Here is a 16,572-nt window from a genome sequence, read left to right as displayed (position 1 = left end):
TTTGTTTAGTTTTGGCAGGTCAGGTGATTAAAAAAAAACATTTATGTAATGAAAGGAAAAACAGCATAAATTGTATCAACATGTAGCGTAGAAGTCTGTGCAGCTACAGTATATATTTTTAAATGTTGACATAATTGTTGATGCTACTACAGTGTTTGCATCATAACAGATTTACGTGTGTAAAGAGCCTTTAAAAATGCATAAATCATAGAGGTCATCTAAATGCTAAAAATGGCATTTGTTTTGTTTTTATTGTTGAGTTTTAGAAAAGACGTAATAAGATAAGAATTCACAATAAGAAAATGAAACTTTTTTTTCTTGATAAAAAACATGCAATACTCTTATTATACTCCTACTGTTAGCCACACTGCCTGAGGTAGCTAACAGTTAGCTACAATCACAAAAGGTCAAGGAGCTGGTTCATGAATGTGACTGTGCTTTGAACCTTCATGAGGGTTAAAATAGTTCTCAACTGCTAATTTATCTGAAAACCACAAAGCTTTAATCATCAGCAGGTCTGGGAAGTCCAAAACTGGAGGAGGACAGGTTAGACAGAGAAAGAGAAACTGTGCCAGGGGAGAAGTCGTTATCACAATGTGGTAATAGCACCATCAACTTTGGATGCTGATGCTCCACCCATGACTGAATGACTGGCCTCAGGATCAATGAAATGTAAGGCATCATTGTACATAATGCAATGGACTGGTACTTGTGACTGACTGTATGTGGGATACAGAGGGGAATTCATGCTGTCTCTGCAGTGTTAATCCGCAGCTGTGCAACAGTGATGATGATTCTGTTAGAATCAAAAACTTCTGCAGAAAAGTTTTTATTTGAATACAGCTCTAATGATGATGAATGGTCTCTGTAATAGCTGTGTCAGGAAATCCTTTCCTCTGGGAACTTCCTTGAACAGTATGGTAAATTATACAATATGGTATAATTTTGGTATATATGGGTGGAGTAAACAGGATCTGCTGTGTCAGATTGTTAGGATGCATCTATGTTAACTTAAGATGCATGTGACGAAAGTTTGGGTTCTGTGTAGAAGTATGTTGCACACATCTGTGCATGACAAAACAATGTTGTTTATGTCACCTTAGGATCAGTGAAGGATGAGGTCAGAAGGGGACCATAAAACGCTGTTTAGAGAGAACAATGGAGGAGGTCCAGAGAAATGTAAATGTTTTTCCAGATGTGAAATATGTCATACTGTGTTCGAGGAGAATGTCTTTGGTCTCCTCAGCGCTGACATTAAACTGTCAACTGAAGAATGGTGCAACATTCATTGGGAGTGAAGCAAACATTAAGACTGCACATAAGGGGCAAAACAAGAATAGAGAAAACCAAGTACAAGCATGTTGGGCAAAAGGCAGGACAACTGTACAGAACCATTACAAAAGAATAGAAAGTATAAATTAAATAAAATGAGAGTATAGAAGCAGCTGTAGCAGTGTGTGTGAGGATATTTATATAAACTGTTTCTTGTAAGGTGCAAGTAGTCTGGTGAGGTAGGCTATAAAGTGACTAGTCTGGGGGTGAGGAGTCTGACAGCCTGGAGGAAGCAGCTATTGCAGAGTCAGGAGGATCATACCTGGATGTGTCTTGGAGGCCTTGTTTGTGTTTAGTGGTATTATAATAGATGGAGGGGGGAGATGTTGAATGTTCTTCAAGAAGATTAACTTCAGGGGCCACTGGACTTGGTTGTAGATCCGTGAAAACGACAAAAGAGTCTTGTGCTGAGTGGTCAGCTGTAGTCTGTGGTAGTTTGCTGGGATTAGCCTCGTTTTTTCACGGTGTTTCCTCTGAACACAGGCGACTCCTCTTTTGGATTAGCAGTAATAGGTGGTGCACTGTGCTTACCGGACCAGGTGTGGCTGCAGTGTCCAATGCACTGGAATTTTATGACTCACCCTGTCAGAGTTTGTTCTGTGATAATGTTTGCAGACCAGTGTTTCAGTACAAGTCCATTAGAATAAGATGACCATGTTTGATTCTCTAAATCTTTTAAGTCATCTTCTGAGAAATTAAATCCGCAACAACAAAAATATGATCATCTTTTTCAAAATGTGATACCCTGAATATCGTGCTGACCTCCAGTGGTTTAACGTCTCAACTTGGCGCAGTGATGTGCAGGTGCACTTCAGGACATCACTCTGCTTAAAGGTGCAACAAGGTACGTTTCTGACCACACCCAACTATACACACACACATCCAGGTAAGATCTATAAACATAGGATGTTTATAGCCATGTCGTGATATCTCTTGGGTGACTGTCTTACTTTGTTAACAGTACTGTACACACATTGTGCTACAAAATATTAATGATGAAGATGAAGGTTTGGACAGAGGTAAAACTACAAACTGAAACTTTTAACCAGAGAGGGCAGTAAAACACTTCTTAACAATTGGGTGTTACATCGCTTTAAATCTTACAGCACAGTCTCTCTTAATCTTTTAATAAGTAATGTTTTACTGAAGAAAGATAAAAACATGTTTATGAGAACAATATAAATGTTCTTTGATGTGAACAACGTGTTGTGTTTTTGATAACTGCCAGATTGCCTTTAATCCTTTACCCTTGTTTATTTCTGTACATCGGAAGAACTATGAACACAGTGGGCAAGAAGTTTCTGATGGATCAGCTGATCGCCTCACGGACAGATGGTATTTTTTAGGCGAGGAGTTCATTGGCGCTAATCAGTCTCCTCTCTCCCTTAGTGCACACATACACACCTCAACATTTGTCAGGGTGGAGGCATATAAGCAGTTTCTCTATAATACACACACATATGACAGATTCAAAGGTCGTACTTGAAGACGTGGGTGATTAAGACATATGTCAATATCAGAGATGGAAGTTGTGCAAAGGTCAACTGTAAAGACTTTGGAGTTGGCTGACTGTCGTCATAAGAGTCTGACACTCCTCCAGCCTCTGTCCTTATCTGAAGTTGTTTTAATGAAGTGTGAGACTCACAACTGACAGATGACGCACAACTGACAGATAACTCTGTTTATTGCAGGTATGGGTCTCACTTTTTCTGTAGGATTTGGGGAGGTGTTTAAAGACAAATTCTGCAATTTTTTTAAGGCAGGTACAGCTGTCAGGGTCTGACCTGCAGATCACATGTACTCACATCATCCATCCCCCTACTTCTTTAGGAAGTTTTCATTCCTAAAGGAATAGTTCAGGTTTTTTGAAGAGTTGTATGAGGTGCATATGCATAGTCAGTGTGCTTCCTACAGTAGACAGCAGTGTGCATATTACACTGCAGATCTTTTATGTGTTTCAGCCACATAAACAAGTTGGACTTTTTTAATACACCTTTTTTGTGCTGACCCTGTCCACACAGTGCTTTGTTCTACAGTACCTCCTTGCTGGAACATCTGTCCGCTTCTCCAAACTGAAAGCTTGCTGGCTGATGTTTACTGTAGGTAACACACTGTCTAAGCATACAATAAGTATGCCCAAATAATACATCATGTAGATCAACCTTTTAACAGATTAGGGTGAACGTACCTGTTCTACCTCAGATACAGAGAAAGTCAGCCCAATGGTTGCTAAATATTTTTTGTTTTTGTTTTTTTACATATTGTATAACCATTTAACAGGTTTTAGCCTTTATGTGCTTTTAAGTTATCTTTAAACTTAGAACTGTTTTAGATACTTTTTATTGATATTTATTATTGTGCTTTTGTAATGTCAGTATGTAGTGACCTCAAATGCTATCAGCATTCTTCTGTGCCCAAGGCTTGTAAACCTCCTCTTCAATGTGGGCCAAAACGCCTGTGGTACAAACACTAACACTCCCTCTGTGCTCTGAGTGCACAGTCTGAGCAGCCTGTCTAACAAACTGAACTAACATTAGCTAACAGCAGCTACAGCTGGCAGCAGTTTATTTTGCTGTTCATCAGTAAACTTTGTAAATCACAGAGAGTTGATGTGGAGCAGCCAGAGGACATCAGAGGGAAAAGCAGAACAGATTTCTCCATAAAACCCCTTCCTCCTGATCGCTCTTTTTCTGCTCAGCATATAATTATTCATTAATTCACTTTAACTTTACTGTTAAATTTAACTGCTGTGCAATTCAAAGTGCTGCGTATGAACAGCATGCATCTAAAAAAGTTTTTTCTTTAAAAGACACGTAAAAGACAAACACACTTAGCAGTAGAAAACTGACATAAATGTCAAATTAATCTGTTGAAGTCAGTTTAGAAATAAACATCTGAGCTGCAGCTGTCTGCTGAATAACAGCAGCAGGGATGGAGCTACAAGCAAACACAGAACCGTGTTCAAACATTGACTAGGCAGCCCGAAGCATTTGTTATGTGCCAACCCACCGTTTAGAGCACTCCTCCTCAGGCACCTGACACATCCTGCTGTCAAGGATGTAGTGTGCGTGTGCGTATGTTTGAATGATGTCGATATGACCACCAGTCTTTTCCTCTCTCGACATGCCTGCAGCGATGCACCTCACTGTGCTGCTGTGCCTGTTTGCAGTGGCAGTTTGTAATGGTAAGTCAACGTTTCGCATTTTTACCTGTTATACTGTTGTCAGACTTGATGGAGAATTCACCTGAATGTTCTGTGGAAGTCTTATAAAGATGCAAAGTTATGCAAATAGGAAACTTCCTGCAGTGAGAGGGAGGTTCAGCAGTATTATCCGAGGTAGCTTGGTGCAGGTTTTGGCAGACCTTCAACAGCAATAGCCAACTACTGTATGTCTGAGGCCAAGATTGTATTACAAGTTGGACAGCGTGCAGCCTTTTAGAAACCGTTATACACAATACAAGTCAAAGTTTGTCTTTCCACATTTTGTACGATGCAGGTTATTAAATGAAAATATGAAATATTATCATAAGAGGTAGGGTAAAGTAAATAAGAAGGTCATGCTTGAGTGTAAACTAAAGCAAATATATGAGCAGTGATCCTGAAATAACCTACTGTGGTGTCTGCTACTTGTGCAAACAGTTTTATGTACACACACACATACAGACACACGCACACACAGACGACCAGCTGTTTGTCGGCCTCACCAGTAAACACAAATCATTACAGACTTTTAACTCTGCTTTATTAAACACTGAAGAGACAACAGCCTGGTCTGAACCTCAGACTGATGATGAATCTCATCTCAAGGACCATTTAGGAACTTCTTTGTCAGTTAATTGTTCAGTTGTTGTGGAAATGTAGATGTTTTTGCCCGTGAAGCTCTTCTGGAGGATTAATCACAATATAACAATATATCCAACATATCTATGACGATTTAAAGCCCCAGAGTAGCTACCTAACATGGATGCAGGAAGAGGGTGTTCAGGTGCTATCTCCCACTCTCTTCCTGTTTTTACAGTCTGTATGTATTACTTCAGTGCTCCTGCGGTTGCCCGTGAAGCACTCTACAAGTGTTGCATACAGGCCTGTATTAGAATGAATCAATGCAAAAACTATGAAAGTCACACAGCATTAGATTTTCAGTGTTCCTGCCACTTCATGGATTTCAGGTGAAACTGTTTTGTCAATCCATGTTTCCAAAGTCAAGACTGAACTTTAAAAGTCAACACTGCTGTAAGGAGCAACAGGTCAACAAAATGTCTTTTAAAGCACATTTTAGTTTGTACTTTCCATAATGCTGTGCTTTGGATAAAATCTACATAACAATTTGTTATAGCCATGTAGTAGTATCCATCATTAACACAGACAACAATTTAAACAAACATTTAACTCTTGGGTGAGTGTGTTTTTAACAGTACTGTACACGCATTGTGCTACAAAATACTAGTGATGAAGATGTTTGGACAGAGGTAAAACTACAAACTGAAACTTTTAACCAGAGAGGGCAGTAAAACACTTCTATACAGCTGGGTGTTAAGCTGCTCTTTAAGTCTCACAGCACAGACTCTCCTAATCTTTTAGTAACAACTGCACCAAACTGCACCAAAACCTACAGCACAAAACTATTTTATAGTCTGAGACCAACAAAATTAGGCAGAAACATAATGTTCCCACCTGTCTGAGACCAACAAAATTAGGCAGAAACATAATGTTCCCACCTCAAGATTGAAAGTATGGAGCCCTTCATGAACATTGGATGTGTGTTTTGGATATAGACATTGAAGCAGATGTGATAATGCTGGTGGTTAAAATTTTATTGTTGCAGCTGGTAAAGGTGGAGCTAATTTTAATTACTCTTTATCCTGCTGGGTAACTTGTAAACTTCCCAGTAAAGATCAATAAAAGCTTATCTTAACCTCTAATAACATAACAATAATAATACCCTCTAATAATCATTTATGTGTGGATTATTCTTTTGTATTATTAATATCCTTTAAAAAGTAGTATAAGGTAAAGTAATATTGAAGCAGAACGTATCCTCAGTTTGTCCCTCTGAGCTAACTTCGTTATAGTTGAATCACAGCGCCAAGGATCTAATTTTCCCACATCTATCTGTCAATCTTTGAAAGTTGCTTAGCAACACAGTTATTCTGAAGGTATTTACAAAATCCTCAAAAACTCTACAGACCATCCTGATGATAAAATATTCTGTTCACTGCATCATAAAAAATATTTTTTTCAAGTTGTGACTCCAAAAGAAGCATCAGCTTTATCGGCATACATTGACATTTCCTACCAACATTTTATATTTTTATGTCAGATAATTTGTTAGTACTTTGCTTGTGTTTTATAACTAACCAAGGGCATACATTAAATTAGAAATTAGAAAATTAGAGATTAGAAAATACAGTTGCAACTTTAGAAACAGGTTGAACATCTTCAGCATATCAGCATCTTGTTGGGGCTAACAATTGTGTTGTTTAGTTTGGTGCATTAAGCTTTAACTCAAAGTGTTAGAATCAGAAAAGCAAATACTCTGTCCAATGGACCAGCTTTGTTACTGAATCTAATTGCCTCATTCTTCATCCAAACAAATTCAGCTGAGTGTACATTAATGGCTGTTTTTCACAAACATAATAAAACATCCTATTCATTATCATATTAGCCTTTCTGCTTAACATTTAAAGACCTTCTGCTTCTGTGAGAGTTACAGCAATATAAATAGGAAACTGCCAGTGATGACTACTATCAAGTTGAGTACTTTATAATTCTATTACACTACATCTCAGAGGCAAATATTCTACTTTTAACTTTTAATGATGAACTGAAAGAATAAGTGTTTTTCTTTATGGGTTGAGTAACAAACATATGATGATCTTATATAAAGTAGTTAAATAAGCACAAATACAGCAGTATCCCACATAACACACATTAGACATTAATTAAGCAGCAACATTAATGTTAGAACATCATATATGATAATAATCACTGACATCATGGAATCACTGGATCATTAAGAGTATTAACAGGGTAATTTTTCGATAATAAATAATTTGCTTACTTAAATGTACTTTAAGGAGTTTTTAGCTGGTTATGTAACAGTCTCAATAATGATGAAGTCTCAATAATGATGATGATCTACAAAAGATTTGTCATTTCTATATACTTAATTAATGACAAGCATGCTGTCACTGGGTTGGGTTTTGAAATGAATGAAACCATTTTTATCCACAGGAGCCACCAGAATCAACACAAAGTTAAATTTCCTTGCAGCTGTTTTAAATAAAGTTGATCAAGTTTAATCAAAGTAGTCTGGTATGTCCAAACAGAGACAGCCTCCCTTGTGTGTGTAAGCTTGTTCAGGCTTTCTTTTTTAAACTAAGAACCATCTCCAAAGTCAAAGCCAACTTGTTCAGAACGCAGTAGCTAGGCTTCCTACCGGTTTTAGCAGACAACATCACATCTCACCAATTTTAGCTTCCCTCCTCTGGCTTCTGGTGTGTTTTAGGATTTATTTTTCAATTTTACTGGTCACTTTTAAAGCCTGTTGGGGTCTGGCCCCTAACTACATTGCCAGCATGCTAACCCTGTACAGGCCAGTGTGTAGCCTTAGATTCTCGGCCAGTTCCTTTCTGGTTATTCCGGGATCTAGGCTCAAAACAAGAGGTGAACATGCCTTCTCCATCAGGGCAGCTCGACTTTGGAACAACCTGCCTGATCTCACCTGTGTGCCCTTTTTTTGTGTCAGCTGCATCTTCATTTTAGGTAATAATGAAATGCTGTGCTGTGTTCGTGGATGCTGTCATTAAATTAAGCAAATCTAAAGTGGAAGTGGCCAATATCTCTTTTTGTGCATATGAGGCATAATTCCCAGGTACACCTCTGCTTTTAGTTTAAAATATCAGCTATGTTATCTATGATGAAAAAAAACCAAAGAAGCCTTATCTTGAAAAGTAGTCAATGCTGTGCATCATCATCTTTTCATGCTGTTTGTTACTTTACAGAAACGACCATAACTAAACCAGTACTGAAGACAACCACAACTGCTGTGACACTGGAAAATGTCACGTCAGCCACAAATACGACACAAGAGCTTCCAACAACAACACACCAGAGTACCAGTGCAGTCACTTTAGGGTCATCGTCACCACCGCCGACGACTTCCCCACAAACACCCAACAGGACAGAGGAAATACGTCCCACCACCACTGCTCAGACTACACCAGCCAATCTGACGTCCAAAGAAACAGTTTCCAGTGAAACGACACTCACACCAGCATCAGAGTCACCAAATGTCAATACAACCACCAACGTAAACACCACTAGCCCAGGTCAGACTGGTCAGCTGAGGGACTCTTTATTCTGAATCAGAGAACCAGACGTCTACACCACTAAAAAACAACATTTTCTCATAAAAATGGTTCCTTAGTGGTTTACAGTGAAATTGTGAGTTCAGGAGTTATGTTTATTCAGTATTAAAATAAAAGTATGCGAATTGTTTTTTATTTAAAGTTAAGTTTAAAGTTACATAAATTAATTTTTGACCCCTAGAGGACAGAAGATCTTGAAAATCAGACTCAAAAATATATATGTATTTATTTTTTTTTAAAGAGAAAGAAAGAACTATGGCTAGTAAAGGTTGAAGTTTTAATTTAAAAAGACCAGAATTCATAAAAGTAAATCACTTAGTCATTGTGTTAGCAATAAATTAGTCTATTGTAGACATCTCTTGTAGTGGCTAGTTTGGTTAGAAATAAAGTGACTGTGATTTTCCCTGCATTTTTATTATGATCACCTTCACCTATGTGTATTTACTCACTGTGTGTAGCCAATTGAAAAAGGCTTGATAAATTTGTATCCAGAATCCAGATACAAATATCATAAACACACATAAATGTAGAACTGATAAGATTTAGTGTCAAATTACAGTAAAAAGTGTGAAATTGTTAAACAATAGTTTGGTTGTTATTTTCTGAGTTTTACTTTTGAGTTTTGTATACTATTTAAAAAACAGAATACTATTGTAAAAAATGGATTTTCCATAAATGTACACACTTTACAGTGTGTTTTCTGTAACATCTTTAACTCAAACCGACAGCTTCTACATTTTGCACTTTGATTGTCATCTTCTGACACCCTTCTTTTCTGGAAAGCAGAAATGTAGTTTATGTAGTTTGTTGAGTAGTTATGACGGTAACCTATTTATTTGTCACCCTCAGTTTCACATGAGTGGGAAAAAGACTTGTCAACAAATCCTGGCCTTGTGGCCATCCTCTGCATCTTCTGTATTGTCTTAACCCTCGCGCTGGTGGTTGTCATCGTGAGATGCTCCCGATCTTCGAGGTCCAACTTTGAGAGGCTTGAAGAAGTGCCGTTGGTGAGTGAGAAAACAGGAGCCTGATGCTTTAAGTGATTTTAAACTAATTAACATTTTAAACTGAAATAGCTCAACAACTATTGGATCATGCATCGCCATGAAATGTTGTTTCATTAATGTCTGTGTTTGTTCTGGGTACTCTAGCTTCCTCCCACAGTCCAAATACATGCAGTGTAAAGGAAAATTATTTAATTGGTGACTCTAAACTGCCCATAGGTGTGAATGTAAGCATTTCTTTCTGTCCGCCTTGTAATGGTGACTTGTTCATGATGTACCCTGTCTCCCACACAAAGTCAGCTGACACTGGCTCCAGTCCCCTATGACCCTGATAAGGATTAATAAGGAATAATTGTAGTAAAGAAAGATGCAGGATCACAAAAGCATCACGCTGGCCAGGAGGTGTGCAGAAAAACAGGCTGACTTTTATTTACTCATCAAACAACGGTAGTCTTTTAACAAGGAAAAATGGGGTGCTGCTCCTCCCATGCAATACATATTAAATTCTGCAATATAAACCAAAAAATACAGTACATTCAGAATGAATCAATGAAATGCACAACATGAACAATCTGACTAAATTAACTGAAATATTTCCACCTATTCCATCATCCAATCAAAACAATACCCAGCTCCTTCTAGTCTCCATAAAAGGGTACCTATAGAGGCATGCTCCCTCTTTAAGTTCATGCCCAGATGCACAAAGGACTGGAAACAGGTGACAAACCACATTGTCTGTCTTGCACTATTACTCATTTCAATATTTTTTGGAATAAATTTAACCAAGATGACCATGCACTATCCCTCCCATCCAACATAGCAAATCAGTTACAGTTAAAATTGCAAAGTTGGCCCAGCAAACTGAGTTAGCACTTCCCCACAATAATGTAACAGAGCTAATGCACTAGTATAACATATAGTATAGCATACTAGTATAACGCATTTGCATTGTCATAGTAAGAAATGGTGCTGATGTTAGCATTTAGCTCAGCCTTACAAAGTGGCTAGACTTTAAGATACAAAACTTATGTAACTCTTTATCATTTTTTGTAGTTGTTACCATATTTGGATGCACATCAACCCCAAGCATTAATGAGACTGAGACCCAAGTAGCATTCACAGTAAACGATGATATGAATAGAGTGTGGTTTCACCTTGTGTGTGCAAGTTGCCTGGTATTTCCATCAGCAGGGGGCAACACATACTCGTGATTATGTCAAATATGATTAGATCAAGAAAAAGGCAGCTATACAGCGTCTTGCTCTGCTGGGAGTTAAACTGTTAACACTGGCAGTGTATCAGGTTTCTTGTGTGTGTCACTTTCTTTCTTTTCCCCTAAACAGTGAGAACAGTGGTTTTCAGTTCTCTCTTTTACGGAAACAGGAAGCCTGACAATGTGTGAAAAAGTCTCATGAACGGGACAGCATGTAATGACTAAGCACATTCTTCAGAAATTGAAGCTTATCATTATGCCATAAATATTTATAGATAGCTGATGACAATACTGATATTCTGTTGAGTGTTTTGCTTTCATCTCTTCTTAGAAATGTCTGTTCTCATGTCGTGGGGACCTCCATGATTACATTTTCATCTGATATCTAAAGAGTCCGGGATGCTAAGAATGTCAGAATGGTGGTGACCACGTGTAGCCACTGTAAAGAGCTTCTAGCACATTGTTGTGTTGGACAACATATGGGTCCAAGGACAGAAGCAGCTGATTTTGCAAAGTGAGCACATGACGATGAGCAGATAACATGCAGGTTTAATAAGTGTCAGGCGATATGCTGTATTTTAAAAGGCAACTGTAAGTCTTATTCAGGGGAAACCTTTATTCTTCCTGCATGTGGAGCTCCCAAACAGATTATGATGGACAAAGACACTTCATTTATGGTGACCGACAGCTTCTGTCAGTCAAACTACAGTGGCACAATATTTTATTAAAAATCTTAACAGTCAATCAATTCAGGGTTGTTCAAAAGATAAAGTCCGATATACTATTTTGTAACCCACGGCTGCACCAAATGAGCCTGTTAATTTATGCTTTTGTCTAGACACTGTTACTGTCGAGGTGGTGAGTATAAAGCAGCAGGGGAAGGACCCAAATGCAGAAAAAGCACAACAGCAACAGTTCAGGGTTTTATTGTAGCACTGAACGTGTAAAGCTAAGAAAGCTTACAGGAAGGCAAACAGGAAGGTATAGGTGGCATGAAAGAACATATGCATGGCCACAAAAAAACAACAACAACTACCAAATGATCTGAAAATTACTACATTTACATTTAAAAAATATTACATGTTTTGCTTTTTTCAGAAAAAGACGATATTCCTGCTAAAATGGTTCATGAAATGAATATTCAACTAATATTCCTGTTTATATACAGCTGTCAAAATGAAATTTTCTGTTGCAAGTTATTTAAACTTTAAAAGTAGTTGTGTTCCTCCTCCCGAGCAGAAATACGAGCTTTTCTTTTTTGCTTTCAAACTGTTGGTCATTGATTTGTTTACAACACGCAGAGCCAACTGTAAACAGACAAGAGGCTGTGTGAAAATTCTAACTGAGACACATATTCCGAATACGCTACATACAAATCCAAAGAATGCTTTCAAAATCTGAATAGGCACATTCCTCGTCTTAATTTGATTGAAATAAAGTCTTATCCAAACAGAATTTGATGTTTACATGACCTGTAAAATTTTGTCATATTTGGAATAATAGTAGAAAATTAGTGTGCATTTAAATGTTGTCTCTGACTGGGTAAAAAAAGCTGGCCGTATAATGCTGTCCAGTCAGTGTCAGAAATCAGAATTTCCCGGTTGAAACTTTTGACCTCCAAGCGTTCCAGGATTGTGCCTTCAGCCTCCATTGTCCATTGTGAACAGGCAAATCAACTATAGAAACTAAAACAGTTTTTTGTACCAGGCTGTTATGTTTATTTCTGCTGTGAAGTTGGACATTTTAACTTCGGGGCTCTTGGAAACTGACTTGTTTTGGAGCCAGCCTAAAGTGATCTCGTTTGAAGAATTGTGGCTTTTGACATCTCCATGTTAGTTTCACTTCACAGCCATGGAGGTTGCCGCTTGGACAAACTGATGTTTCTTTGGCAAGTGTACTGTACATACAATTAAATTTTCAACGAAGCAGCCATGCATGTATAAAAAAAACAGAGGAGGAAAAATGAAGCAAAAGGTAACAGACAACATTATATATTTTACGGCACTATTTGGAAATGTATATAAATATTTAACAGGTGTGTGGGTAGGAGTGGACGTCAGGTGACTGCAGGGCCAGAGGGAGTGGCTTGAAGTGGGAGTTAAAAAGTCTGAGGGCATCTGGTGGAGAGGTCGAAGATGGCACGTCTGGGGAGTTGGAGTAAAGGGAGATGTGAGCAGAGAAAGCAATGCAGAGAGATGAGAGAGTGGGGCTGAAGGGAGGGCTGAGGGCTGAAAAAGACTTTGTGACACTGACAAGGTCATTTCCTGTTTCTGCTTTCATTGGTATTCTTGTTTCATGCATGCTTTCGGGGTTTGAAGGAACATTTTGACACTGTGATATGTTGAAAGCTTATTGAAAATTACAGTCATTTTAATCTCTTTTTTCAAACTTATCGTAAGATTTGTGCAACCATATTGCAGAGAAATTACTAAGTAGAAAATGCAGGGGAGAGGAAATGATATTTGAACTTCTGTAAATAAAGATAACACACTGATTGCTGTTTATTATGAATATGTTTTGTTTCCTTTCCAGGGTAAAGTGAACGAGGACTCTCCGTTCGCCCATTACTCAAAATGACAGAGGAGACTTCAACAGGCACTGAAGTCCAGAAGATATCCGATCTGCTGCATGACGTCTGCCACACTAGCAGTAGAGAAGAAAAACACAAGTTTTATGTAATTCTCTCAGGCTCTTATTTCTTTATGTGGCACTTATGTAACTGACATTGGAGCTTATTTGGCTGCTTTCAGGCTCTGAAGTTTAATTAACTATTGCACTACTTCTTCCTTTTAAAAAGAGAACAGCTTGAAATGTATAAATGTAAATGTAATCTTTCCAAAATTGGTGATGTTTGTCCTCATAAGCACTTACAATTCATAATTGCACTCTTGCACTTAACAAATGAAGTCCTAAGAACACACATATTTGAAGTTTCCATAACAGTTTGGAGATTTGTGTCACAGTCGCAGTGCACAGGAAGATGTTTTCCAGAGTCATCCGCACATATAAATGCCTCTTTCGGGCAATTAGTAAAATGTCTGTGCTATATAATTTATATCATTAATGTATAATTTATTGCCATATATGATGTATAAATGATGACCTTCCTGGCTTGAGACGTCCAGTGTGGATTATAGTCCTACAAACAGTTTTGAGATGTTGAAATAATGTCCAACTAACCAAGGAAAGATTTAAATAGCTTTGTTGGCTCCTCTGTTAAACTATAATCCTGGTCAATTAGTTCTGTCTTTAATAATCAACAGCCCCGAAACTAATTTGCAGAACCATGATAAACTATATTGCTTCACATGCAAAGGCAAAGCTGCCCTCGTTCATTCATTTTAATTCTTCTAACCTAGGACACACACAGAGCCTTCTTCAAATCAAGAATAACATATTAAAACTATTTGTATACTGTTCCAACAAATTTAAATTTTAAATTCAAGTCATTTTGCTACAGTGCAACATGCTCATGATCTGGGATTGCAGTAAATTACATGAAAATGCTGGTGAGCTTCATATAACCTGGCCTCTTCTCTGTGCAATAGACATGTACCGTCAGACTGCAAACGTGATGTTTACAATGACATAAAATGAATATTCCCCTAACTTTAGTTGGATTTTCTTTTTCCATATTACAGGCTGCTGTCATGGCTTTATTGTCTACTCAGGAGAACCAACCCCCACCCTCTGCTGTCTGTTGTCACACACACTTTAACATGTCAGGTTTCCCCAGATACATGACTCAGACTCTAGAGATAAAGCACCTTGTCTGCAGGGTTTGATAGTGAGGTTTTACCCAAAACAGGTCACAACTAGTCAGATGACTGTGCTACTGTGTTTTTGCTGTCTACCTGTCTGTGAGTGTAACATCACCACAGAGACGCTTCTTCAGTGGAAACATAAGTAGAAGTAATGTGAACGACATGTGAGTGTAAACCTTTACAGACAGACTCCATCCGTCTAAGTGAGACACAAAAGCAGAAGTGAAAAGATGTTGGCATGCTGGACGGTTACAAAGTATTTTTTCACATTTGCTGACATTGATTGAAAACACTTTGTTTTGGTCCTTTGTAGTTTTCAGATGCAAAAGAAAAGCAATTATCTTTGACTTGAAAATTATTCCACAAAAGACCCGAAGAATGACATGATTTTCTTACTTCTACTTTCTCTCTTTTTTTAAGGCCTTTTAATTGTAACATGCATAAAATAAATGAGTATCCTATTGGCAATGAAATAAAAATCAATGTTCACAGAATTCCTGCATAGTGGAAAATGCAATGGAAATATTCTAACAAATTATCATTCAGCAACAAAGTCTTAATGCATGGTAGTATCTCTGCAGTGTCTCTGACACTGCCCCTCACTTCTTCTTTCATAAATGTGCCACATCCGGCCTTTTAAAAAATATATAATTTTAGACCTATTATTTGCAGCTCAAGCTTCTTCTCCCTGGTTCCTCTGCCATATCATTTTCACATGAACAGACTCAAGAAGGAGTGAGTTGTTTTAGAAAATTGTAAGGCTTTGTGTTCTTTGCATTTGCATGGTAGTTCCAGACAGTTCGTAATAGTGTTGTCAGTCACATTATAAGACTGAGCTATAACACAACTTCTTATCTGCAAGTTCTTCTAGAAATGTACTAATCTCTAGTGCTATGATTAAATGACTAATCAAACTCTCTCCTTTATGCCTCTCAGCTCCTGTTACTGTGCAATACCCGTAAAAGTTAAACATTTTTATGTCTCTAAGCTGCAGTTTTAGTCGCATCTTTTATGCATCTGAACTCACTCGGTAAATAAAGATTAAACAACTAAAAGTGTAATACTAATTTTAAAGGTGCTTACAAATGAATGCATCAATGATCCCTACTATCGTCATATACAATAATATAATGTTCTAAAAGGGGCCATTGTACCTTTACTTTTGATTCTTTGATTACATTAAGCTTACAATACATAGTCCTTTTTTAATGTGGGGCTGTTACATGATAGATAGATAGATGCTGTTGGGCGAAAAAAAGAATAATAACTTCTCATTAGACAACAGAAAACTATTCTCACCTTAGTGGGTTAGGGTTAGGTATGTTGGTATATACCCGTTGAACTGATTTATAATTATGTATGGCGCATTTAGGTATATACATATATGCATGTGCATGTATGTATACTTGTGTATATGTATACATAAATATATGTACAGGAGACAGTCTGTAAGTCTGTAAGTTACTCAATAAGCAGAGAAGGCGTGTGTGTGTGTCTGTAGTGTGTGTGTGTGTGTGCGTGTGTCTGTAGTGTGTGTGTGTGTCTGTAGTGTGTGTGTGTGTGTGTGCGTGTGTCTGTAGTGTGTGTGTGTGTGTGCGTGTGTCTGTAGTGTGTGTGTGTGTCTGTAGTGTGTGTGTGTGTGTGTGTGTGCGTGTGTCTGTAGTGTGTGTGTGTGTGTCTGTAGTGTGTGTGTGTGTGTGTGTAGTGTGTGTGTGTGTGTGTGTGTAGTGTGTGTGAGTGTGTGTGTGTGTGTGTGTGTGTGTGTGTAGTGTCATTGACAGTCAGAAGAGCTCGTGGCTGCTGTAGTAGAGTTGTTTACCTCTCAGAGCTGACACTTCCTGTCACGTGACGCGGGCCGTCGACGTCACGGTGACGGCGGGGCACGCTG

At 38.0% G+C, this 16,572-nt stretch overlaps 1 protein-coding gene across 1 annotated transcript; it reads left to right on the top strand.

Moving 5' to 3' along the window:
* Positions 1-4,366: 4,366 nt before the first annotated feature.
* cist1 (colon, intestine and stomach enriched 1) lies at positions 4,367-13,510 on the top strand. The gene is made up of 4 exons (XM_010745812.3): positions 4,367-4,516; positions 8,338-8,664; positions 9,553-9,710; positions 13,453-13,510. Exons 1-4 carry the CDS (start codon positions 4,456-4,458, stop codon positions 13,495-13,497), a joined length of 591 nt encoding a protein of 196 aa, XP_010744114.3. The 5' UTR covers positions 4,367-4,455; the 3' UTR covers positions 13,498-13,510.
* The last annotated feature ends 3,062 nt before the right edge of the window (positions 13,511-16,572 follow it).

The sequence above is a fragment of the Larimichthys crocea genome, chromosome XVII, assembly GCF_000972845.2.
Source record: "Larimichthys crocea isolate SSNF chromosome XVII, L_crocea_2.0, whole genome shotgun sequence".
In the NCBI taxonomy this organism is placed as follows: domain Eukaryota; kingdom Metazoa; phylum Chordata; class Actinopteri; family Sciaenidae; genus Larimichthys; species Larimichthys crocea.
Note: the sequence above shows the minus strand (reverse complement) of the source record. Positions and strands in the feature narration are given on the sequence as shown.